This window comes from Phaenicophaeus curvirostris, chromosome 11 (genome assembly GCF_032191515.1).
Source record: "Phaenicophaeus curvirostris isolate KB17595 chromosome 11, BPBGC_Pcur_1.0, whole genome shotgun sequence".
In the NCBI taxonomy this organism is placed as follows: Eukaryota; Metazoa; Chordata; class Aves; order Cuculiformes; family Cuculidae; genus Phaenicophaeus; species Phaenicophaeus curvirostris.
The window spans coordinates 23,405,571-23,432,949 of NC_091402.1; the positions used below are offsets into that span (position 1 = coordinate 23,405,571).

The 27,379-nt window shown below is 38.0% G+C and overlaps 1 protein-coding gene across 9 annotated transcripts in view; it reads left to right on the plus strand.

Moving 5' to 3' along the window:
- Window positions 1–26,854, plus strand: part of ATP2B2 (ATPase plasma membrane Ca2+ transporting 2) — a 211,913-nt gene extending 185,059 nt beyond the window's left edge. For 5 of the 9 annotated variants that reach the window (XM_069865493.1, XM_069865496.1, XM_069865500.1 and 2 more), the window contains 5 exons: window positions 734–947; window positions 3,042–3,253; window positions 5,551–5,658; window positions 10,392–10,574; window positions 25,187–26,854. In XM_069865493.1, coding sequence (XP_069721594.1) covers window positions 734–947; window positions 3,042–3,253; window positions 5,551–5,658; window positions 10,392–10,574; window positions 25,187–25,498 — 1,029 coding nt within the window. In that variant the 3' untranslated portion in view covers window positions 25,499–26,854. Of the gene's footprint in view, window positions 1–733; window positions 948–3,041; window positions 3,254–5,550; window positions 5,659–10,391; window positions 10,575–15,555; window positions 15,728–20,822; window positions 20,879–25,186 lie in introns of all 9 variants that reach the window. The other 4 variants (XM_069865497.1, XM_069865501.1, XM_069865502.1 and 1 more) reach the window with 2 other exon arrangements.
- The last annotated feature ends 525 nt before the right edge of the window (window positions 26,855–27,379 follow it).

Sequence of the window (27,379 nt, forward strand, 5' to 3'; positions counted from 1 at the left end):
GCTCCTTCTAGCGGTTGGCGAGCTGCCTCAGAAACTAAGTACTTCATGCTGACAAATAGTAACGGGGTTTTTTTTCCTTTCCAGTTCCTTGGTTTAAAATATGGAATCCTGTTACCCAGTAAAAGTGTAAACGTTTTCTTACTTTAGCACATTTGATATAGTTTAATGCATTTCGGAATATTTTGTAATTTCAAACATCAGGCGTTTTTTGGTCACTACTGTTTTTAAAAATTCTTATTTAAGTAAGATGTATGAATTGTCCCAGTAATGGTTTCATAACTTTTTAGTAACTTCAAACTGTTTATAAAAAAAACCAGACAGGCAGTAAGAGTTAGAGTAAGAGGAAACATTACTTTTAAAGCTGGTTTAGTATAATTTTTCTTTCATGAAAGACACTCTTTAATCGTTACCCAAATTCAGCTGAAAATTGAAGCATGATGCATGAGGTGATAAGAGGGCATTGTAAAATGCATTGTAGTGTCCATGTTATGCTTTTAAATGTTCCTGATATAAGTGACTGGAGGGAAATCACTCATCTCTGCTCAGATCTCTGTGCTCCCTGTGATTCTGGTCTCACATAAGAAGAGAGACCATGATAGGTCAGAGCAAAGGTCCGTGTATTTCAGTGTCCTGCCTTCAGCACTGCTTCAGTCACATGGGAAGTAATAATCAAATCACAGGGAACGACCTGGCAGCTCTAGGAAATAAGCAACTTTCTCATTTGTCTCCCCAGGACTCTCCTCTAAAAGCAGTACAGATGTTGTGGGTCAACCTCATTATGGACACCTTCGCCTCACTTGCTTTAGCCACCGAACCTCCAACAGAGGCTTTGCTGCTACGAAAGCCATATGGCAGGAATAAACCTCTTATATCCCGTACCATGATGAAGAACATTCTGGGCCACGCTGTTTATCAGCTTACCCTCATATTTACACTGCTTTTTGTCGGTAAGAAAATTTGTTTGCTTGTTCCTTCATTTGAAAGCATCTGGGTCTTGTAGTGTCAAAATGCTTTAAATGTAAGCACTTAATGCACATATATTAAGTAGGACAGAGCTGTTTAATGGAATTAGAAACAGGAGGGGAAACAGAACAGATGTGGTAGAGGGATTTCTGTGCCTTTCATATGTGGTTAACATTGAGAAGGGCCTCAGTGAGCTTTTTTGCCTCCTAGAGGAAATGTCAGTTTGGGCATAGAAGGTTCCATTTTGTTTGGAGTATCTAGCCTGCTTCTTCTATAGTGAAATTTCACTTTGACTCCTGTAATCTTTAGTAGGCCTGTAATAAAAAATTTTAAAAAGGCAACACAAAAATAAAGATGCATTTTACCAGTATCTGGAGAATCTCTAATCAGGAGCAAAATGTTTGCACAGTCAGGAAATAGTGCTGATCTTAAGTAGCACAGATAAGCAAGTAATCAGTTTTAAGTGATACAATAACACTCTTTTGGCATATGTATGTAGAATGGAGATTAAAAGGTTAAAAAATCTAATTTATTAGACTACTGGACTCTTCTTCAGGCCTTGCTAGCAATGGATGCTTTTTATAGGTTGTATTTTGGAGAGGAGAGGGAAGGAGGAGGAAAGTTTCTTGCTGCAGGGGATAGTAGGGCCTCATAATAGATTCTGTTGCAGTAATAAGAGAGCTTGCTCAAAGGAATGATAATTTTATTAATTGAGCATTGTGTTCTTATCACTATGTCATCACTGTTAAATTGCATGTGTTGCCTTTCAATTTTTTTTCTCTATATACAGACTTCCATATAAACTGTAAATGTAAATTTATGATTCTTTGGAGTTTTTGAGCTCTGCTGTGAAGGTCTTGGTTTACTTTATGACAAACTGGCGGTGTATTTGGAGTGCTCCAGGGAGGTTACGCTCTGTTCATAGGGAGCTGCTTAAACCAAAACATTGCCAGGTTTTGTGGAGAAATGCTCTGTGATGTACTTAGGCTGACAGTGCATTTTGAGAATGTCTAGTGGATGTAAAGAAATGGTAATGTCATATTCTCTAAAATGGGTGTAGAAGGTCTAGGTAATTCACATGACTGGTAAACATCTTGGAATGAGGGCTCCTGTGCACTTCATGGGGCAGTTTCATGTGTGTTCAGGCTGGAGAAGAGAAGGCTCCTGGGAGACCTTATTGCAGCCTTTCAGTACATACAGAGGGCTTGTAAGGAAGACAGAGATTTTTCATCAAGGCCTGTGGTGAGAGGTCAAGGGGCAGCAGGCTTACACTGAAAGAGGGTAGGTTTGATTGAGCGTAAGGAAGAAACTTTTCTGCGTTGAGAATGGTGAGGCAGTGGCACAGGCTGCTCAGAGGAACTGCACGTGCTCCATCACTGAGAGTGTTCTAAGTCCAGTTGGATGGGGCTTGGAGCAACCTGATCCAGTGGAAGATGTCCTTGCCTGTGGCAGGGGCATTGGACTGGATGATCTTTAAAGATTCCTTCCAACCCAAACCACTCTAGAATTCTATAAGAAAAGAGGCCCCTTTTTGTATTAGTCAGATATAAAGGTGATAGATCATAAAAATAAAGATCAGTGCCTGATACTTTTAAAGCAGACTAGCAGAATGATCAAAACCAAATCTACTGAAAACCAGGAATATCTGTGATTTGTATCACTAGTATTCTTGAATGCCTGTCAAGATTTTGCCATACTGGATTAGCAAATGGCTAAGAACTGGTAAAAGGTGGTTGCTTCTTATAATTGTAGAAAATTGCAGACGTGCTGTCAGTGGCCTCAAGTGTTCAGTACCAAAGAAGAATTGACTTCGTAGGATGATTACTTCTCGATTAGAGGAAAATATTACCAAAAACTCTTTGCATAGTTATGCTGAGTTATTAGATAAAATTCATCAGTTGAGAAGCTTATTGCTCAGGAAGTTTAGATGTCTTTTGCTCACTGATTCTGCCTATATTACAGTAAGTGCAGAAAGAAAGATGGGAAAGCAGAGCATAGGAGGCAACTAGCTAACGCAAACAATGGAAATTTGTTTGATTGATTTATTCTAATGGAAACCTTTCTTTTCTTATACTTAGGTGAGAAAATGTTTAAGATTGACAGTGGGAGGAACGCACCACTGCACTCCCCTCCTTCAGAGCATTACACCATTATCTTCAACACATTTGTCATGATGCAGCTTTTCAATGAAATCAACGCACGGAAAATCCATGGTGAAAGAAATGTCTTTGATGGCATCTTCAGAAATCCTATTTTTTGCACTATTGTACTGGGTACATTTGCTATTCAGGTAATGATTTAGGCAAGAATTAGTAACTATTCATCAGAAATTTACCTTAAGTTTTTTTCTGTGTGGGTTTTGTTTTTTTTTTTTTTGAACTCTAAATGCTGTAGGATGCCGCCTTTATGGTAAACCAATTGGTTTCACAAATCTTGTCAATGAATACAGGTGTCAATAATGGAAAATACTATGTAGCCATATTAACATGGCATAAGTTTTGATCATTATAAATAGGTCAAGTCTGAAATTAATATGAAGATCTGCAATAATAAACCCATCAAGATTTGTTGATATTTAACTGGGTTTTTTAGAATAAACTATTAAATAGTATACCAAACAATGGCAACAAAGCATTTTAAGTTATTTTACTTCTCTATGAATAGAAAAATTGGCCTTTAAATAGTTAATGCTGATTTATTCTTCTGAGGTTAAACGCCACTGCCAAATGCTACTTGGTTGGCATTCTCAGTAATGCTGCTTCTTGGTAGTGATTCATGTACATCCCATGAGTTTGCTGTCCCAGTTAATGTCAACGTAATTACAGAAATACACACGTTCCCTGAAAAAATTGTACTTTTTCTCCTGTAAGAGAACCCTTTAGCTCTTCCTCCTGTTCCTGTATCCACCCATTTGCTGGCACCTGTCCTGTACTTGATACCACTTAGCATTGCCTTTTAGAAGTCTACTAGAGCCCTCACAAGTGCTTGGAATTGAGCTATTTCTGTCTCAATTCTGCAGTGGCATCCTGGAAGCTGTCGGTATGGGGACCGCTCTCAGGGAAGGAGTAAGGAGGACAGAGCTACATGAATCTGGACTACAGTGGTTTGAAACAGGAAAGGGGAAACAATAATCTATGGGAGAAAGGACACTAGTGATTGTTAGCAGAATTGATAGTGATGGTTTTCAACAGCTAATTAAAAAACATGGGTTTACTACCCATGAATTAACATGCCTTTAGGAGAGGCCTGACAAATTCACAGTTATTTGTAATTTTATATTTTTAATCATGGATAAAGTTTGAGGATGTTTTCTTAGTTCTGAGCATTACTGCACTCAGTTGTCTGGCAGAAGAAGAAGTGTCCTCTAGCTGCAAAGCACATTTCTGAACTGCCTGTTAATTTTACTCACTCTTCCCTGCTTCCGTAGCAGCTGAAATCATGAAGAGCGCAGTTCAGAATTCTAGGTTTGCATTCTGACAGTGAATCAAAAAGGACATTGTAACCTGAGAGTGCTTATACTGTGAATCTTGCTTGCTTTTAGTGTCTTTTTAAAATCAAGTAGTTTTTCTTGGGACAACAAAAGATTCATTTTTCTATTAATTTTCCACTTAATTTTATTACGTTATGAAACAGAGCTTTCTCCAGTGTTGCTTGCTGAAGCGATGCCAGAGAAGTATTTATTTTTTGGTTGTACGTTTTAATAGCTGGATGTGTGAGCCAGGTATTTTATTCCAAAGAGAAAATTATTGTCTCCAGGAACTTGGATTATAGAGATCCCAGAAGTGTGTTTATTTTGTATTTAAAAATCACTTAGAAAGCGTGCATACATATTTACTATACTTTCTATGAAGTACAGACTCATAGACTTTGGTATTTCATGTTTGAGTGCAATAGTTCTTTTCCCACCCTTTTTCTCCAACAGGACCAGATTTTGGCGTACTGTCAGTGTGGTCATGAGAACACATTGAGAAGTGTACAATAAAATGTTAATTGGAGGGGGGAAAGGTCTCTCATGTACTGGGTATTCCAAAATAAACTACTTCAGGGTCAACATACCATCAGCTGAGAAGAGTCAGAAGCTGGGAGAATACAGTCCCATTTTCTCCCTGGACATTCATATATGACTGATGTTAGATAGGACACTAAGAAAGTCTGACCTGGACTGGCTTTATGACCTTTAATTTTGGGTGCATAAGTGCCTGTGGTTTGATTTTTAGTGACTGAAATTCAGCAGCTTATGCTGGATGGATTAAAAAAAAGTACTGGTAGCTTGCCTTTGTGCCATCTCAGAGTGTCAAATGGCGCACTTGGAATATAGGGCAGTATTTTGATTTCGGGTGTTGTTTCGATTCAGAGCACTGAACGGTCGATTGTTAATAATGCATTTGACTATTCTACCAGTAAAATATGTTGGAATCAAACCAGTGGGGCTGTAGTATGCAGAAAGATAAAATCTCAAGTAAAATACAACTAAAAATTTTTGTGGGTTTTTTTGTGGCATTTGGATTTTTAAGGGAAGGGGTGTTTTGTTTTGCTTTGTTTTTTTCAGAAAATATTTATCCCCCTTTTTTTTGTTCATCTTTGTAGATAGTTATTGTCCAGTTTGGAGGAAAACCATTTAGCTGTTCTCCCCTGCAGCTGGACCAGTGGATGTGGTGTGTATTTATTGGATTAGGAGAACTTGTGTGGGGTCAGGTAAGTGTCGAGGAATATGCAGATTTCTTCCTTTTGTTTTTATAAACAAAAAATGTGATGTTCATAATCCTCCTATGCTGCTGTTTCCTTGATCTCTCACAAAGTCCTGTTTAGCACACATTGAAATGTGGGATGTTCTCTAAGTACTTCAAGAATAGATGCAGTAAGGATAACCTATCCCCATTGTTCCTTTTGATTTTTGTTAATTTTCATATCTTCTCTTTCCTTAAGCAGGGTGTGCTATCGCCAAGGTCGTCTTTAGTTAGGCTTTTTTGTGAAAGGTGTTTGATTCATAACCTAGTCCACTTGTCACAAACCCAAATGCAGTAAGGGCAAATGCCCTGTGGCCTCTCGGCAATAGCATACCCAGCGTAGCAAGGGTATGATCAGCCATAACCAAGCTTTGAAACAGAAAAGAAGTTCCAGTTCTCTGTCAGCCCACCGATTCCCTCACTGAAACGGCCAGCCTTGTTGTGGCACAGGACTCAGTCCAGTGTATTTGATACATACCTGCAGTGATCCTCCATCCACCTCCTTGTGTGTGTGAAGGAGGGAAGAGGGGACAAAAGAGAAATGGATTTTGTCCTATAATAGTTGCAGAAAAGTGCAGCTTAATTCCTGTGTCATTTTAAAATTCTGCTACAACCCATGTCATCTTTAGCTAATATAAAATTATATAGATGTAAAAATAAGTGTCAAAGAGATAATTGAGTTATGTGATCTGTCTGAAAGTAACAGTACAGAATAGTTAAAACGCTGCATTATTGTTTTACATACAAATACATGGCGAAGTTAAGAATAATGTTAATTTTTTAATCTTTGAATGAATTATTAAGGTATTAAAGTTGACGCCACCTGACATTGTAAAAAAATATGTGAAAAATGTGAAGTTAATTTTGCCTGTTTTGTAAAGATACATTATAGATCAAGTAGCATGCCACAATGTTTCTTGTGGCATGCAATAGTGAAATGGTTCTGATGGAATTGTAATGGATAAACGTCAGCTTTCAAAACTGATTATTTGTTTTCTTATGGAAAAAAATTTTTTTTGGACAGTTAAGCCTCAGGTATTTTTTTTTTTAAGAAATAAGCTTAGAGTCATGAAAGCTTTTAATGCCAATGTTGCTGAAAAGCAGCACTATTGGATTGTTCTAATGTAATCATTACCTGAAGATGGAATTTGATTCATGACCTTGCAGGGGCAAGACCTAAAATCAGTTTGATAATTCTTGGAAAGGAAAGATTTGTTTTCAATACTGACTTTACAAAGGGGAAAAGAAAAGCAGGGAAAGGGACAACCACCCTAGTAGTTTTATTAGATCATTCCACTGTGAAAAATATCCCACAGCCTTTGATCTATGTACTATTTGGCTTCTGAATTTTGTTATCCATGGTTATTACATAACCACTGAAAACCAAGAATCATATTAGCACCTGTTTCCAATTTAAAGATGAACGTATTTGCCCAAGCATTATTGTGAGAGCCTAGCCATTAAATTAAAACTGGTATTGGATACCTCAATGATTTTATTACTGAAAAGACCACAGTTTTGCATAAAGCAAATATAGAGGGACAAAGTCTTTTTCTTGTCACATTTAGTGACCAGAAAATAAAAACACAAGCTAAAAAATTGCATTAATTACGTATTTATGTGATTTACAGTCTGTGGTAAGTCCTCTCTTCATGGAGCTCTACAGTAGGAGAGACTTTTGCTTTAGAAGGGGTGCTTCTCTTCCTTCTCAGCCTTTTCACTCCTGTAATGACTGAACCTGCTGTTCTTGTGAACCACTAAAACCAATCAAGATTTTCAGGTATAGATGTTAGATTTTCAAAAGGTTTTTAAGGTATGGTTTCTAGGAAGCCAATCTGAGATGCTTTCAGAGACATTTTTCTGACAGGTGGCCCTTGTCACTTCTGAAAACCAGGTCTGTCTAAAATATTTCATGTTACATTCCCAGAATTATTCATCACTTTTGAAAACCACAATAGTTTAGTTCCTTAATCTATATCCAGTCTATTGAGTCTACCGTTACCTGAATCGGGCAGGTGTCTGCAGATACAGAAAACAAATGAACAAACAAAAAGACATGTAAATACTCTAAGAGAAGAATTAGAGCAGAACCTACCAGCCTGGCTGAGAGAGGGCATGAAGGAGAGGTATGTTCTGTCACGCAGAATCACTGCCAAATACAGCTGTTTCCATGTGCACTGGCTTGCAAGTACTTCTTCACCACCAGATACCAAGCAATCTCAAGTAGCTTCTCTCTGTAGAGTGCTGGCATTGTAGTGTTTTGCAAGCTGGGAAGCTGAAGCAGTTTCAGTAAGTATTTAAATGACTAGCGCTTATCTTTTCTGTTTTTTCTCCTGTTCTGTCTTTGCTTGTGTCACATGATTCCATTAACTTTCCGAGCTTACATTGTGTTTTTCAAACCTCGAATGTGTTTTCAAAAGGTTCTGTAGTAGCATCAAAGCTCTTTTTTTGCCATTTATCTGTCTTTATAAATAACATAATAAAAGTGTTGTGGGTCATGGCATTCAAGGAGACACTCAGCAAACTAAAGAGTTTATTTCCTTCCTGAAAATATTTGGTGCTTTTTCACGTGTCTTCCCTATATGTATTCTAGTTTTCCAAAAGTGTGACATATATCCTCACCAGCTTTCCTGCAACTGTCTGGTTCGGTCTCCATCTTTCACGCATTTGGGCTCCAGACATGTGGTTGCTCACTGCTGAAACAGACAAACAAAACAGGAAACTGCAGCTTTTCTGCTAAATGGGCCTAACAGTTAATTTGTAGGAGATGATTTTTAAGAGTTCAATGTGTTCTAGGTCATGTCTTGTTTAAATAACCATCTGCTCATATTTTTATTCAAACTGACAAAAGAATTCAGAACAAAGAAAAAGAGAAAATTACTGCCCAAGAGGGCAACACTGACGTGTATTTAAAATAATTGTGTTATAATATTGTGTAACCACAGCATTTGCAAAGTTTTAAGATTATTAGGCATTTCATGTATTAATTACTTGCAAGGCACCAACAGAATAAGAAGGACTGAATTAATCAGAATTTATTAGTAATAAGGACACAGAATAAGAAATAGCCAGGTAAGACGTACAACAGGGAGACACACACCTTTCAGAAACCTGAGTATTTATAAATGTTGAGAAAAACATTTCAACTTTCTGAAACAAAGGGAAGCTGAATACACAAACCAGTGTAGTATGAGAAGATTAAACGCATGAGATGCAACTAATTTTCAGCTCGCATTGACGTACATTAGATACTATAAGTCAGTAAAAATACCTAAACCCTAGCTGTAGAACTATCAGTCTTGCTAAGTTTTCTTTCAGTCATTACATGCAAATATTTCCATCCTCTTTTAGGTTTTTCATGGAAGGACCCAGACTCAAACATGCCCCATTGCTGTGTATAGCCAGTGTGGTTTAATTATGCAAATAATGCTGACTGAATCGTAGAATCACTAGGTTGGAAAGGACCCACTGGATCATCAAGTCCAACCATTCCCATCAGTCACTAAACCATGTCCCTCAGCACCTCATCCACCCGTCTTTTAAACACCTCCAGGGAAAATGACTCCACCACTTCCCTGGGCAGCCTCTGCCAGTGCCCAATGAGCCTTTCCATGAAAAATATTTTCCTGATGTCAAGCCTGAACTTCTCCTGGTGGAGCTTGAGGCCATTCCCTCTTGTCCTGTCCTGTCACTTGGGAGAAGAGCCCAGCTCCCTCCTCTCCACAACCTCCTTTCATGTAGTTGTAGAGAACAAAGAGGTCTCCCCTCAGCCTCCTCTTCTCCAGGCTAAACATCCCCAGCTCTCTCAGCCGTTCCTCGTAAGGCCTGTTCTCCAGCCCCTTCACCAGCTTTGTTGCTCTTCTCTGGACTCGCTCCAGAGCCTCAACATCCTTCTTGTGGGGAGGGGCCCAGAACTGAACACAGGATTCAAGGAGCGGTCTCACCAGTGCTGAGTACAGGGGGAGAAGAACCTCCCTGGACCTGCTGGTCACGCCGTTTCTGATCCAAGCCAAGATGCCACTGGCCTTCTTGGCCACCTGGGCACACTGCTGGCTCATGTTCAGTCGCTGTCAACCAACACCCCCAGGTCCCTCTCCTCCAGGCAGCTTTCTAGACAGACTTCTCCTAGTCTGTAGCTGCTCAGGGTTGTTGTGCCCCAAGTGTAGGACCCGGCATTTGGCCTTGTTAAACCTCATGCCGTTGGTCTCAGCCCCGCGGTCCAGCCTGTTCAGATCCCTTTGGAGCCTCCCGACCCTCCAGCAGATCGACATTTCCACCCAGCTTAGTGTCGTCCGCAAACTTGCTAACACTAAGTATTTTGGGACTAAAATCACAGAATCACAGAATAACCAGGTTGGAAGAGACCCACCGGATCATCGAGTCCAACCGTTCCCATCAAACACTAAACCATATCCCTCAGCACCTCATCCACCCGTGCCTTAAACACCTCCAGGGAAGGTGACTCAACCACCTCCCTGGGCAGCCTGTTCCAGTGCCCAATGACCCTTTCTGTAAAGAATTTTTTCCTAACGTAAAATGGAGTTGTATAAGTGTAAACTACAATTAGCAATATGTTTCTCTTAGCTTTCCTGAAAGACTATAGATGTCATTAAAATACCAGTGTTCCTTTGTAATTAGCAGATCATTATACCTTTGTTATTGAATGAGGTTTATGTTTTCAGTACTTTTTTGTAATTTTAGGTCATTGCAACCATCCCAACAAGTAGGCTAAAGTTTTTAAAGGAGGCAGGGAGGCTCACTGAGAAGGAGGAGGTCCCTGAAGAAGAACTCAATGAAGATGTTGAAGAAATTGATCATGCAGAGAGAGAACTTAGACGTGGACAAATTCTCTGGTTCAGAGGACTCAACAGAATCCAAACCCAGGTATGCTAAAAGTAAATGCCTGCACAATCTAGAAAAACATCCCTAATCTTTGATCAGGGCAAGATAACACTGTAGGGAAAGCCATGGAGCATCTCTGTGTGTATATGGTCGTACTTGTTAATGGCTTTATTGATTTCAAAAGGAACAACAAATGAAATAGTAAAATAGGCCAACTGACCAAAGGAGGGTGTGTAGTGGAAGAGAGAAGGTGAAAAGATTCTGAAATGATAATATGCAAAAATATGACTACTGTTTTGAAACTACTTTGAATGGACATTCTTTTTCTTCTTCACTGATGGCAGATCATAGAACAGTGCTCCATGGAAAAGGCTGTCTGTGACAATGGCTATCAAAATGTTATGAATGCTTTCTAAAACATACTGTTCTGTTTTGGCAAAAATATATTGTTGCTGCTACTTCTGCAATAACAGAATAAATTGTTGATATGAAGTACCACTTGAGAAAAAAACATAATATTTTCTATTCTGGCACTTCCATATTTATATCATGATTAAAAGGACTTAATTTTCTTTCCTGTTAGGTAAAGAAAAATGTGGTTCTGGATTTATTGTTAGTAGTGAGGACCTAAGCATCCATTAAATATGGAAATTAATATGTTCGCTACTATGAATGACTTCTTAGAAATATCTTTTTTTAAAAAAGACAAACTTTTGCTACATACAAAATTCATGGCACTTTTAATATACTAAATATTTGCACTGAATCGTGCTGCTAAATATAGTACAGATTAGGATACCTAGTAAAATTTGTCCTGTAGTGCTAAAAAAAAAAAATATTTCAAACTGTTTCACCTCTTTCATTGCAGTGAAGTAGCATGTTTTATAGCTCTCTAGTGCTCTCTCCTTGGTCTTTCTAAAATCAAGTATTTCTGCCAGCTTGCAGAAGAGACCAGCTCTTACAGACAGATCTGTACTTTCTGTATCAGATGTGAATGTTTTACATGGTGCTTACAAGAAAAAGAGGTGAATAATTAAGAAAAGTATTTTTTCTTTAAAGAATCTTTTAAAGAACATTTTTATCTCAGAAGATTTTGATTTTTGTCTCCAGTCAAGTTAAACAGTCCTTTCTCCCTTTTTCCATCTCAAGATACGTTATTTTTCTGGAGAAAGAGATGCAGCAATGAACTTCAGAAAAAAATAGAGGAGAGCAGTTAAGGAGAGTTAGGTCTCTCTAGTACATCTGTAGCCAAAAAGGCAAGAGGGTGGAAACTGGGTTTGGGTGAATTCCCAAGGTTCTGTGGTGAGTAATTAAATATGGATCTTCAGCTTTGGGGTTGTGTGTCTTGGCTTTATTGAGTCAGGAGCACTCATCATTGGAGACATTCAAACGGTCCCAGTATAAAGGTGAGAAAGAGGTGCCCAGGTAATGGTGAGCTTTATGACAAGATGACTTCTAAATATGCATTCTTTTCTTCCTGATGGCTGTAGGAGGAGTGTTGTCTGTTGGCATTTCTGTCAGGAGGTCTTTCTGGTTGTGGTGAGTGGAAACAACTACAAGCACAAAAAAGCAAATTATGTCCTTCCAGTTCTTTGTCTAGTCTGAGGTAGCTTTTAGTTCTTCTGCATATCTTTGTCCACTTAATTCACAGATAAATTATTATTCTTTTACACTATTTAAAACAGAATGAACATTAATTACATTTCTTTGCTAACATCCATCATCTGAGTTTCATTTCTGCTCTAAGCTGTAGAAGAACCTTCAATAGGATGTATTGTTTCTTTCCTGCCAAGAGGCATCTGTGATTTTTTCTTATTTTGTTTATTCAGTGATTTTGATTTTTACACCCACTTTGTATCTGTGGAATGATGAATGGGAAATAAAACGAAATGGGCCAACATATTAAAAAGGAATTCCAAAGTGTCCGCTGCAGAGCGATGAACCTACATGCAGGTCAAATTAGATCCATTGCTGGATGGATCTTGAGCTTAGTGCATTTTGATGCGCTGTGTGTTGTGGCCCATCCAAGTGAATTCACACACTTGTACTACGTTTCTCAGGAAGCCAGCTAAAGAAGAGTTGATGGAAGAAGATGAGGATGTTTGTAGCATCCTTGGGGAGCTGGAGGATTTGCAAGAATCCTCTGATGTCTAATGCACTTCTGGAGATGTGGAAGAAGGTAGAGCATCCCCTCACTTTATGTATATATGAGGATGACAGTAAGAATAGGAATAAACTCTAGACTCGCTCACGACTAGACTGATCGTTCAAATCCTAACAAGACCAGTTTCCACCATTGCACACTTGCGCTGTGTATTAGATTATCCTTATTTTGGCTTATTTTTCTATCCAGCCATTATGGGACAGATAGCCACAGCACTCAACCAAAGCTTTTGGTCCTAGAACAGTTATAAAGAATCTAAGATAGGTGGGTTTTTTTCAGGTCACTGTCAGATCTCCCTGGTAATGCTCCTGTAAAAACTCATCCACGCTGACAAAAAATTTTGCAGTACTAAAGACAGGTTTTTTTTCTGCACAGAGGGTTCCAACGTAGACACCAGAGAAAAGATTTCCTTTGTTGAATCTTGCATTGAAATGTCAGACATATTTCTATGGAGATGCACATGAATTTACTGTAAAGAAGGACGCATGAAAAGTGCACATAACTAGGTCAAAGACACTGGCTATCTACTTGTGATTTTCTTTTTTTATCTACTTTTGTTCATTTAGATATTTTGTTGTCTTACAACTATACTGTAGGGCTTCTCTGGATGGATACATGTTGTTCTCTAATGGGAAGTGTGTTTCCTTACTGGATACCTCTCTCAGAAGCCCACTGACATAGGAAGTTTTGGAAGATAAACTGTTAGGCCAAATTCTTCTCTTCTTTCTTGGCTTCAGACAGAACACAGCCCTGTATGTCACACTTCTAGGGTTGAAAAGGTTGTCATCCTCCCCTACGAATTATTTCCATGAAGATTTGTAGCTCCTTTCTTCAGGAGACCAAGTGAGTTACATATCTGTAACTCTTGTTCTCTGGAGAATCTCTTAAATACAGGACTCCCTTACCTTTTCACTCTTACACTAAGGTCTTCCCTTGCAGTTTATTAGGAAGACATTTGTACAGCTAGAAATGCCCTTTGGTTTAGGATTTATCATTGGTGTCTTCCACAGTGATACACACTTCGTGTGCTCAGTTTAAGTCTTTAAACTCTTTTTTGAATCATCTCTTTTGAAGAGTGCTCTCTCACTGGTGTTAGATCATGAAAACCCAAGATCTGTATTTAATTCCACCTTTGTATAGTGTACATGGCAGGTGAGTATTTAACATGCCTTCATACAGAAACAAGGGTTTCAGCCTGTGTTTATTTCTAGATGTCCAGTGTGTACCTTAGCGAATGATTCACTTACACCCCTGTTCCACATGCCAACTCATCTCATATTGTATTTTTTTCTGTGGTATTTGTATAGACATGTAATTCAAAATACTGCTGCAGAAAGGACTGAGGGCAAAGCTGTACATCTATTGGTGTGCACAGTTAAATGGATGTTATAAACAGGACTGTCATTGGTAAAGAGTGGGTCAGTGAACAGACCAGTTATACAAATCATGTTTGTATAGCAAACATTTGCTGTGACAACTTTTCAGCAGTAAACTTTGAGCGCTGTTAGAGTTGGCTGTGATATGATTATTCCCATAAAAACATACAGGAAAATAAATAATGATGTTCAAACATAAGATTAAGGGAGGAAACACATCCATACCATTAAAGATAAAGCTATATGAATTTGTTTATGTTGACCCCAGCAGAAAATATTACCCGATTTATTATAATGCCTTCAACTTGGAAAATTCAGGAGGGCTTACACCAAGATTTGTGCCGTTTTAATTGATAAATATAGCACTTTACATTCTCCCAACTATCACCTAGGCTATGTAACTTCATAGATTTGGGTTGCGAGATACAAATCTGGAACAGTGGGTTACTCCAAAGAAGTTGGTTGAATTCTTCTAATGGATTCGACTACTGTTGCTTTGTCGTGTTGTGGTTGTACTGATGTAACAAAGAGGACATTGGGGTGCACAGGGATTTGTAGCATGTTTACTTTCTGATATTACCTGCAGCTGATCCCTGGCTTCACGTTGGTACAGAAAGCCTGCTTGTTATTGGATTATACTGCTAACAAGAATGTCCTGAAATACTTAGCTCTTGTTTTAACTCATCTTCTCTGGTGATGAATAAAGTACCCGGGAAGGTATTCAGGATGGGTATATCAAACTGCATACAACAGACATATGAAAATAACATGTAGAAATTTGTAATGTTCTTTGCTGCAATAGCCAGTGCAGTTCTGCATCATTTTCTGTGTGATTTTAAGTGCTCTATAGAAAGATAAAATATTAATCTTTTAAAATCTGTAGTTATAAAATATCAGCGGCCATGATCACTAATGCTTAGTTTATACAAACTTTCATTATAGAAAAAGTCAGATGAGATATTGGAACAGTTTCTATTTTATCAAGCTAGTATACTGACAGCCCTGGTTTTGTAGATAAAACTGAGTTGTATTTTTAATACTTTAAAATCTTTTTTATTATTTGGTGTTGGTACGCTCTCCCCCCCAAAATACAACTTAGTGACTATATTTTCCTCCTTCTGGAAGAACACCTAGAGAGCAATAACAAAGTGGTTTTATTCTCAGTAGGAAAAAAGAGGAGATTTGGTCTTATTTAGTTTATTTACATATAAATAAAAATATTTAAAGATTGTTGTTTCAGCTCTTCTAGCTGCTTAAACTGATGCAGCTCCCCTGCCTCTTATGGAGCTGTTGCATTGTATGCAGGCAAAAAATTTGGATTATTTCATATTTAACAACATTAAAAGGAGCAGTTAGAAGTATTTATTTCAACTGAAGTGAAACTGTGTGCACGGTTGAATTGTTGTTTTTCATTATTAATCCTGTCAGTTATGCAACTGTATCCATACTTTAAGCAACTTGTCTCATTCTTTCCTCATTGCAGATTGAAGTAGTCAATACTTTCAAGAGTGGCACTTCCTTTCAGGGGGCTCTAAGGAGACAGTCCTCCGTCACAAGCCAGACCCAGGATGTAACCAATATTTCTAGCCCTAGTCACGTATCGTTATCCAATGCTCTTTCCTCTCCTACCAGCACATCTGCTGCTGCGGCTGGGCGTGAGTGTGTATTCTTAATGCATCAGACCTACAGAGATGCCAACTTATGTAGCAGTCGTTTCAGACTGAGCTACTTTGCCCTTTACCATTTTGTCCTGTGATGTTTATTAGTTTACATATACCCAGAAACACACAACAATTGCTTTGTGTACAGTAGATACTCTCCATGATTCACTGCAAGTTTTGTTAATTTACTATTAGGACCAGAATTTCTGGTCCTTTTTATCCAGTGAATGGAGATATTCATTTAATTGAGGCTCCCGTGTCATATTTTCTCAGTCTCTTTGGATAGTTATTGTACTGCTTATAAAAAATGTACTTTAAATGATTCCACAAATATATTAAGCAATATAGCTTGTCAGATCTTTCCATCTGGAAGATGGTGTGTTATACAAGCCACTCGTGTCCAAGCAAGATGTACTCTAATTAGCGCAGCTCCAGGAGGAAACGGAGAATCAAGTTCATGATGTTATGTAGAGGTTTACAGGAATGGTGAAAGAACAGATTTGTTTTCTCTAAATTTAGTGGGAGGTAAGCATGAAGGAAGGGAGTAACCTAGACGCATTAGAAGACAGTACTGAAACAGCAAAATAAATGTGGTAACAAATTTCTTTGTTTGAAAAGCAGGTTTCTAAACACTGAAATCCTGACACAACTCTCTTTTAGATGCAAACGAACTAGTTAAGTGAATAAAAACTTTGAAGTGGATAATAAGAAAGGGCTGCTTTAATAAAAGCAAAATTCCAGTGGCTCAAAAAGACACTTGCAGATCTAACTTTGGGTTTATATTTTTATTTCTTTCAAGACTCTAAGTAGCCACTTTGTTTTACAGCATAGCCAGCATTTTGAAAGAGTATTTATATTTATAGAACTCAGTTTACAAGCTTGTCACTTATTTTATGAGATAATGCAGTCTATTCCGTATGCAAGCATTAGTGAAAAGCTGGCCCAGCAGAAGCCAGTCATGGCTGGCTGGCCAACAGAGAGGGAAGGCAGACAAGAGAAGGAAATACAATTCTAGAAGTCTTGGAGAAGAAAAGGAAGCCTGACCTTTCCATTCGATTTGAGTGGAAACCCCTCACTATCTGAACATGAAGCACAAAGTTTTGGATATGCATTAGAAGTTTTGTTGGCATTAAGTCAAAGGAGAAGCTTTGCTTTTGCTAAGAATCCAAAGAGCTGTTAAGGTTCCAGCTTGGGCCGTTGCTCCCTGGAGAAAATGTGTCTCTTTCCCTGCCTTTTCTTGGTGGAAGTTTGGTTTGCTTACTTTCACTTCAGCAGCACTGACCACTCCAGGGCAGCAGTACAAGCAAGAGAAGATAAGACGTTCCACTGCGTGCCACAGCCCTGTAACCTGCTCCTGAGAACCCAGAGCCCAGGTCCGGACCCTCATGTCTGCACTGAGCAGGACAGAGAACACCACACACAAACCAGTCTCTCATCCAGGGAACCACTTCCCATAGTAACGTTTCTGCATTAGAGCAGAGAGTAGCTCATTCTGCTGTGGTGGCTGTCCCAGTAATTTCCTGTAGCCAGCAGTCTGAGAGGAGAGATCTAATAGAATTAAAATAGATAATTCATCTTCCTTCTGCAGGAAAACAACTAAGAATTGAATAGTCTTGTTTCTTGACAAAGGCCTTACTAGATTAGGGGCTAAAGTTAACAGGAGGAAGCTCGATCTGCTATGGTCTTTGGTGTCTCTGTGTGGAAAAATAAAACAGGTCTATGGAGTTCTCTTTATCAGTGAGAACCACAAATATTCCGTAAAAGAAAAACCGTAAGTGATTTGTTTCGCTACCCAGAGAGATGTACCTCTATTGCAAAGAACAATTAGAGTTTGGGCTTTTAAAATGGTACTTCTAGACAGTTACTGTTTTATTACTGCAATATAATGTCTGTTTAGTATCAAACCAGTGTGCACTTCAAATTACAACCCTTAAGGAATTTCTGGTTTATTAATACAATGATGCAAACCTAGTGAATGACAGTGAAAAAGCAATGAAAAAGAATTCAGGTTTTATTTTTACACTGGGTATTTATAGTTGTTTGTTCATCTTTCATAGCCTGGACAACCTTTCCTAGTCCAAATTCCATAGAAATGGAGTATGTTTTTGTGAATTGGCATTTTCTGAGAAAATTCCAGGTGCACAGAATACACCTAGGAACACTTTTCAGCTCCTTGCTTAAACTGTATGTGGTGGGACAGGATTAACTGCTTTCCTTGTAGCTGCCCAGAATGCATTAAACCCAGAATTATTACCTTCTTACTGTGAAGTGGGAGGGAATAATGGGGTAATTGTGCCACTGATTCTCAGGTTTCGTCGAATCATGTGCATGGATATACACACCATCTTCTATCACTGGAAAGCTCTTACAGCAAGGTGGCTTTGGATAGCAGCTCATCTCACACCTGCTTTGGTGGATATGTATTTTATATGCATTTTTTCCTACATTTCATTTTGGGAAAACAAAATCAGGTTGAGTGGGGCAATGGATCATCTTTTTTACTTTTGAAGTTCAGAATTAGGAACAGAAAATATTAGCTTGTGCTTAAAATTAAGCGTATGCTGAAAGCCTTTCCTACTACATTGGTTAATTAGGTAGGGGGTGAGTAGATCTATCTGTACACAAAGTAAATAAGTTATTCTTTATTTCAGTCTGTTTATATCTGGTTCTCAGATGTTGTTTATATCATCAGTAGGTAACCCCTTCAAAAGGACACAGTTTCAAATTCTCCAAGACAGACGCACATTTAACATTCTTTAGCACCTGCCTGTCCTCCTCCCTCCCATTCTCACATATAGTTAATACTGTTCCCAAGTGGAAGCAGCCAGAAATTGCAGATCCCTGACCAAAAAAAAAAAAAAATTTCCCTTCTTTCCTAAAAGGTTATAATTAAAAAATACTGTTAGGTGTAGAAAACATTGGGGCAACTACAAACAAACAAAACCAAACAAAAACAAACCCCGCCAAAAGGCGACCTCCCAGATCACAAATCTGCTGTAGCTTCTGTATTTGCAAGTACCTTTTGCTTTATTTTCTAGAGGCCCGTCGCTTTTGAAAGTTTTGGAAGTGACTATTTCACAGAATCACTTACAACTTTTTATTATATTAACTCAAGCAACAGTGGCCTCAAACAAGGCACTTGTGAGGATGACACAGGAAAAAATACACAGTGATGACTCCAGGTTTCATAGAAGCGAATTAAAAGCTTACCAAAAAATCACAAAATATTTTTCCATCATAGAGATCTCTGAAGGTTGGTTGGTTGGCTTTTAAGGAGTGTTTTTAAGCAAAAGAAGGGCACAGCACCCTTAAAGCTGTATTTTCACTCTGGTTCACTTCTGGAACGGACTACAGTCTTCGAAAGTGAGGCTAATTTGCACAGAAAGACAACTTTTTTCATTCTCCCTTTAATTAAAAAATAGCTGAAATTTACCTGAGTTACCCGACAGAGACTGTCTTTTACAGATAGAAGCTTTCTATGTGCAACACTGGCCTCAGAGTGGCACGAGTGTATAAGCATCTGCAAATTGTGTCAAACTAAGCTAAGAGCAAGTTTGATGATTCTAGTGTGCATCACAGTCCATCTAGGAGATAATTTAGAGAGAGATTAGTTTAGCCATTTGTAGTATGTCGTGTATGAAAATCAGATTCTTCTGTATCAAGAAAGATTATTTACTGTTCCAGCAGCTTTTGTTTTTCTATATTTCTTACATATTTTGTTTCCTGTAAACATAATCATTATTCAGCTGGACAGACTTTGCAACCAAAACTTAAGATAAATGTAAAAACTTGGATCAGATTTTCTCACAACAAAAAATGAGAATGAATTTCTTAAAAGTTTTTTTTTAAAAAAAATCTTCTGGTTTAATACATGTGAAGGCAAAGATCTGAGTATTGATCTGTACTCAGATCACAGACCAAGTGGGAAACCCACCTTAGCGAAGCTGTCAGCTGCTTTCTGTGGCAACCTGATACAACTGCCACATGCAGAAACAGAAAAAGGAGCACACGACTTTAAAGGAAGTCCACATCTAAAATTTTGCTTATAAAAAGTTGCACCATTTGGTAGCATAGTCATACACCATCACCTGACAGAGCCAGTGAAGAGTTTCCACTAGTTATAATGAAGCTTTCACAATCCTGCTGGGATACGCAAGATCAATGTCAGCTTCTGTAGCTCTTCCCTGCAGGGCAACTAACTATGCTTAAAGTCTAGATATCAAACCAAGCCCTCAACTGGAGACGTGGAATGGCATGAAGCTTTAGACTCCTAACAGAGAAATATGTTCTTTAAAAGGCTTGTATAATATATTCGGACTTTTCAAATCCCCTACAAAAATGTCAGACTCCATAATTTTGCCACAAAACCTACATTAAAGGAGATTTGCTGTGGAAAGTGGGAGCCATGCACATGGTTCTGATCTCATGCTCTAAAATCCAGTGGAAATGATAACCATGATTCCTTTTTGAGGGATAAAACTCAGGCCTGAGGGTTTCACGGAATAAAAAGGTATTCTGTGTTCTTGCTACGTGGGGTTTGACTTTTCAACAGCACTTACTGGTTTTACTGCATATTTATGTAGAAAGAGAGTAGCAGATATAATGTTATGCACCTGTTTTGCTCATTAAAGCAGAAACCTAGAAATTATAATTTTTTCTGAAATTCACTGGGTTTTTTACTTTATTTGCACTTTTGCATCACACAATCCAGAATATACCAGCCACAACATTTACAGGTGACTCCAATACATGCAGTATCTCCTCCTGTGGATACTTGATCTGATTTTACTCACCTAAAACTGGCAGGATTCACAAATAAACAAAACCAGATATACTGAAGGTATTCCTTCTATTCCAAAGCTTTGCGTATGCAACTAGCACTTGACCAAACTCGTTTACTTTTGTATAACTATAGTCTTGATCTAGAATAGTCTCAATCACACATAAGAGTTGGCATCTCTTTGCAAAACTGACCTCTTGTTTACAAGTTTATACTAATCACCTTACTGATCTTTCAGTATTGAATTTATTTGCTTTTGCAGTGCCCTACTCTCTACTGTCTGAATATTAAATGTGTTTGTTTTCCCAGAGGGCTAGAGAACATTGGACAAAAAGGTTCAGCAGGAGAGAGTGAAATAAAAAGAGGTTGTGAGTCTTTAACCTTGAGCCTGAAATGAATGTGAACCAAACTCAAGATACTTGGCTTAGATGAAGCCAGGTAAACATTCGAGTATAAGCCCACACACTACCAACCACAGTGCATCTGCTGGTGCTTAACAGGCCTGGTGTGTTTTGCCTAGATTGTTGTACCTAGGAGTAAGATTCTCAACTTCATCTTTTTCTTCTGATGGGAAAAATTGGTAGTATCTAAAATACTATTTCTTTTACTTTTCTTGCCTGATGCAGTATACTAAATCTGACTTTGAAGGTGGGATGGAACTGAAGAGTTTTCTCTATTACAGCTACAGAGAAGAAAGAAGTGGAAACTTATAGCAATGTCAAAAATGTCCTGAAGTGTTGTCCCCACAGTCTTTTGTTTAAAAGCAGTTCATTTTTTTCTGTTGTCTCCATTGCTGTGAGAAAAGGCAGCTGTATCACACTGTGCGTCTTCCCTTGGCATTGTCAATATCATGAAGACATATCACTACATGAACTCTACATAGTTCATAATAAACCAGCCCTTTGGGTTCTATCCATTGTGGGTATGTCCCTGCTTTTACATGCTGTACAACCATAACGACATAAAATGAAGTTCATCCGCTTTATTTTGGCTTCAAAAAAGTAAAGTGGGCTTTGTTTCAGCAAAGCCACTAAATATTTTTACACTAGATATTACTTCAAATTTCAAACTTAAGCATGTATTAAGAGATTTCGTTGCTGTTGGGCCATGTAACTCTGGGTAATTTTTTTTCTTTCCAGTTCTTGGCTTAAATATGGTAGTAGTATTATATAGAAATTAAAATGTCACCTTTTTATCCAACAAATACTCTGCCTTGGTTTCCACTAACATAAGGAAAGTTTTGTTCGTGTAAGCAGTAGTTTAATACACTGGCATTGGGCTATGAACAAGATTGTGAATTATAGTATCATGTGGAAATTCTGTCACTGAGTGAGATGCAACACTAAAAAAAATAAATGTTTTCTTCTAGATGCAAAATTTAAACTTGAAAAGGCAGTTTCTCAAGTGAAAAAATAATGGAAAATATTTATAGATCTCTGTAGAGGAATTTTAAGAAAAGATAGTTTTCTACAGCTCTTTAGTGAAGAAAACTTATTAGAAAGTGAACATTAGGTATTCTCAGCTTTAGGGATTTGCTGAAAATTGGCCCTTACATTGCTGTTGCATTCAGAAGATTAACTGCTTTATGTATCAGCAGATCTGAACCTGTTCTAATATTTCCAGTAAAAAACACTATGAACAACAAGCAGAAGCTGTTCTGGTAACATCTGAATGTTCATTCAAGACTCGAACAGTCCATGCCAGCACTTTGCCACAGAACTTCACAAAGTGCTACAGCCGCTGGCTGACTCTATATTCTGCAATTCTGTCTTCAGATCTAAACAAAAGGTGTTGGCATGGTGGTCTTTTTCAGTTCAAGCAGTCACTGCAATGCACCCAATTCTGGTCATGGCAGACAGGTTTCCGTAACTGCCTTTTAGATACAACCTAAATCTGTATTTTTGCCTCAGCTGTGTAAGGTGTTAGTCAGCTTGCTACACTGGCTGAAAGTTGGGTATAAAATGCAAATTAGGTGCCAAATTATGGTCTTAAATGCAATGTAGATGCTTTCCCTGCTACGGAACTTGGAGGCTCATCCATTGAAACTGGTTCCTCCCCTACTGACTTGTAGAGGCTTAAATACTGTTTGTGTGACTTAAAGAAAAGCTTTACTTTCCCTTGATTCTGCTGGATCTGTTCAAGCATAATATCAAATTGCACGCTTTTTTATTTAAGTAAATATTTACCTTTATGAAAATGAATCCAACTGGCAAATAAAACCTAAATCTCTGCAGTAAGTTGTGGCTGTATGCAATGAAATTGCTTTGTTACTTGATCAGATATAGCAAATGGCTGCAACTGAATGAGCTGTTATTTTTATTTAGATAGCAGAAATAATAGGTAGCTTTGCAGAAAATATCATCATATTAGCCCATACTATACAGTAAACATGTTACTAAAAGTTTCCTGACTTAAAACAGGACTAAACGGTAACATGTTTTTAAGACTGCCTTGACAAAACATACTATTTTTTCATTGTCTAGACTGATCACTTTTCACTTTAAAATACAAGATAGAAAGGCATAGATAATGAGGGAATTAGTATGTCACCTCTTCTTCCTGAGTTCAAATCCTATCTTTAGTAATGCAAATTAATCTCTTATTCCAGTTTGTTCTCGATAAGAACTGTCACATACCACAGCACAATACAAAGATATTCAGCCCTCATAAACCCTGGTTTCAAAAAGATGTTAGGTTTACTATATGACTGTAGTGTGTAAAATTTATTATCTTCCTCCTGTATTGCACCTCTGCCAACCACCTAACACCTTCTAGTATCCCAGGACCTGGCCATGCTGTTCCATACCACTCCAGTTCTCTTATTTTGAGCACAGCAGTTACACGAACCCCTTTTGTGCTGTGCCCGAAATGAACAAGAGAAGGGAGAGTATTTTGGCTGACCGAAGGCCACGTACCTGAAGATGGCATAGCTAAATGCTGCTAATAGCATTTTTGAAAGGTTATGAATATTGGGATTCAGAGAACATAAACAAGGACAAAGGTCAAAACAAGATCTAAATCCAAGTCAGCCTCTTTCTTAAATGTGCTGAAATTCTGTGCAACTCAGACAATCCAACCACAGGATCAGCCAACTCCCACAGCTGTAACGCTGGTACCCAATATCATTACTAAAACACAGCCTGCCAATAAAAGAGGAATCAAAGCTTTACAATCCATGGTGTCTTAGGCCAGCCACTAATGTGCAGCGTATTTACATGTAAAGATACACATACCAACCACCAAGTCATATCAAATGTGTGTGGAGAAACTTTCATGATGCCTGCTTGCACCTTTTCTGCTTCTGCCTGTGTTTTGGTCTCCCCTCTAAGAAATGCTAAAGATTCGCTCATGGACTACATGGAAGTAGAAGGATAGAACTCAGCCATAAAACATTTGCCAACAGATCACATTTGCCATTCTGTTTTTCCCCCTCTGCCCCCTCAACCCCTCCCAAAAAAGTTATGTTTTTTTCAGCAGTAAACCAGCACAAACCTTCACTTCTTTTCTGAACTGGTAGGTCACTGGGATACAGAGAGCATCCCTCCCTTTGCCCACCCACAAGGGACTTGGTGTCCCCACTCTGTAATGCTCCTCACTCTCTTCCTCTCCTTTCCTACTGGGAAAGCAATTCACACTGTCCCTGTCTTGCAGGTTTTTTTTCACCTGTGTTCTTACAGTGAGGTGGTTAATGATGTTAGATGGACCCTGGCATAATTCAGCTGGCCTAGTTTAAAGACTGCATATATGGCATAAATTGTGTAGCTTTCAGCATTTAACATTACTGTTTTACAACCGAGACACAGAAAATGAAAGAGCTTGCTGTTAAAAATGTAATGCAATTCAACCCTACAATTAACACATTACTTTATTACAGTTTAATATCTATTAAAAAATTAAATGGCTAGAACAGTGGGTCTATACTCGAGTGTTTACCTCACATATGCATGAAGGAAATATAAAAGTTGGTTCAGCAATACTATGTTCACATTATCCAGGCTTCCAAGTGTAGTTGTTGTGTGCAAGTTATCTCTGTTCATGTGGTAGCTGTGATTTTTTTTTTTTTTCCCCCCCGTGGTAGCATGATTCTGCTTAGTATTTTGTCTGCTTGGCTTTTTGTGCTCTTGGCTGCATTCATTTAAATTTTGCTTTAAAACATCAATATTACTTAAAGTTTTTATACTTGGCTCCTGTGTGTCTCATACGTACCCATCCAACCCTGTGTGTTCTGTGCTTTTCTGTTTGTGAAGTGTGATATGTTATGTGTAATGGTTTTTTAGCAATACAAAAGAGACTTTTTTAATTAAAAAAGCCTTCCTACCTACTCACTGCAAAACTATCAACATGCATGGTTTTACATTTGCATTACAATTAACATGGCTTGTCTTTTACTAGGGATGCACCACACGAGTGGACGTTGGCTTTCTTTAACCAGTACTTTCCATCAGTTCTTTGATGGCTTTAAACTTGGTTTATTTTAATATTGCAGTTGATACAGATACTCAAAATGCACATAACTGAGCCACTCGTTTATGCATATAACATCCAGAGACTGTGGACTTCAGCTGCCTGCACTGCCCTAACCATATGCTACATTTTTCACCAAGTACTCTCTAACACAGTGCCTGCCCTTGGGAGGTGCTGCCTCTGACCCTGCTTTCCTTTTCTCCCCCCAGATCCGTGTCGTCAAGGCATTCCGTAGCTCTCTCTATGAAGGTTTAGAAAAACCAGAATCTAGAACCTCTATTCACAACTTTATGACTCATCCTGAATTTAGGATAGAAGACTCCCAGCCCCACATCCCACTCATTGATGACACAGACCTAGAAGAAGACTCTGCTCTCAAGAAAAACTCAAGTCCACCGTCTTCGCTGAATAAGAACAACAGTGCTATCGACAGTGGAATAAATCTTACAACTGATACAAGTAAATCAGCTACCTCTTCTAGTCCAGGAAGCCCAATACATAGCCTGGAGACGTCACTTTAGCTGAAAAGGTCACTGCAAAAAAAATTGAAATAAAATCAAATAAAACAACCCACAGCAACATAAATATATATATATTAAAAACATTGCTGGCTGAAAAGCTGTTTGAACTCTTATTCACTTTGAGACAAGTGAATGAATTGTTGATCGCAATGGTTTTGGGGAAAGAATGAATGGCTGATTTACATACCCCCTCTCTTGTGCCCTTTCCGAAAAACAAACAAAACTACTCCTGCATGAATGTACTGTACACTGCTGGCCCTTCTTTCTCTCCTTTGGTTTCTTTTGATTTCCTTTTTTTTTTTTTCCTCCTTAAGCAGGAACTGCAGAGGACTTCTTTCTGAGGCTATTTATCCGAATCACTGGTCTGTGAGTTTTTTGAAATGCTTGTGTGGCATGGACTCAATTGTATAGATTAATTTAAATAACTTTTTTGAAGTTGCAAAGCTTAACTTGCACAGTAGATTTGCACCAGTTGGACAGAGGAACTTAAACATTTATGAGACTATATATAGAGATATATACATATAAGTATATACATAATTAATTATATATATGTATATATCTATCTATATATATATAGTTATATATATATATAAAGTTTCTTTGTTGGCATGTTGCCTTGTTTCTGCTCAAATTGCTCTGACTATTTTAACTTATTTATGTCCTAAAAAAGAATGTAATTTGTTTACAAACCTGTAGATAATATCCTTAACTATTTGTAGGGTTAAGAAAGCACTTCCTGCCGAAGTAGTATAAAATGGCTCAGCTCAGCTCAGCTCATTGAAAACGTCTGTAATATCGCACCCTGGATATTTTATTACAACTGTGTTCTGATTTCTGCCTGGGTTTTTTTGGTTTTGGGTGGTTTTTTTTTTGTTAAATAATGTAGATACTGCTAGTCAATAACAGAAGGAGCCAAACTATAACACATTGGATGTAGCATTGTGATCCTAAATACAGGGAGGTAAAACAGGCTTCCTTTGTTTCAAATAAAAATCAAAATTATGAGGTTCTCTCTTTTTTTTCCTATCCTCTGATAATCTGCTTCAGTTTGTTTCGGTGCAACATACAGTAACGGAGGCTATTTCATTCTTTAAACATATGTCAATGGCTTCCAAAATATTTTTAGAGAGCTATTATATGAAACTGAGTTGGGTTTATAAAGATAATTTAAAGTAAGTTATATATGGTTTGTCTATATGGAGATAAAAACTAATGTTAAAATATTGTGATATATTGTGTTATCCTTTTCAGTTAGTAATTCAGGCATTTATTTCCTTATTACTTGCAACATATGGGCTGTTGGCATTTTGGATCAAAATCACCGTAGGTTGTTGCTTTGGATTTGGTTTTTTTTAAAGAAATATATAGTTCCTGCACTACTAGGACTGAATGAAACTTTATTGATTGTATAGTGAGATGTGCTTTGTGTGATTTTGTTGATTTTTTATTTAACTGAGCTTGTCTTCCTGCAGTCACGAGGTAATACTGGAACACAGTAATACAGTATTTTAGCTTGAGCTTTCTACAAAGAAAGCAATTGTGAAAAACTGCAGCATGGAGGGTGAAAAATAATTTTCAAGATGGTAACAGCCCTGGTAACTTAAAATTTATGAGCATATAATTGCTGTGTCAACCACTTGAACGCTAAGCACTTTGTGGACCACAGATTTTTCATAAATAATTTTTGTATTTAATATAAAGTTTGCTTGGAGACTTTTCAGCATATGACCTTTTCCATAACTGTATGGCACAAAAGACATTTGGAATGAATATGACTGATTATGGGTCAGAAAACACTCTCAAACTAGCTTGGTAAATTGATTTGTTAAGGCGATACTGGTTGTCTTAACATTGGCCTATAGAGTGGTGCCTCACAGC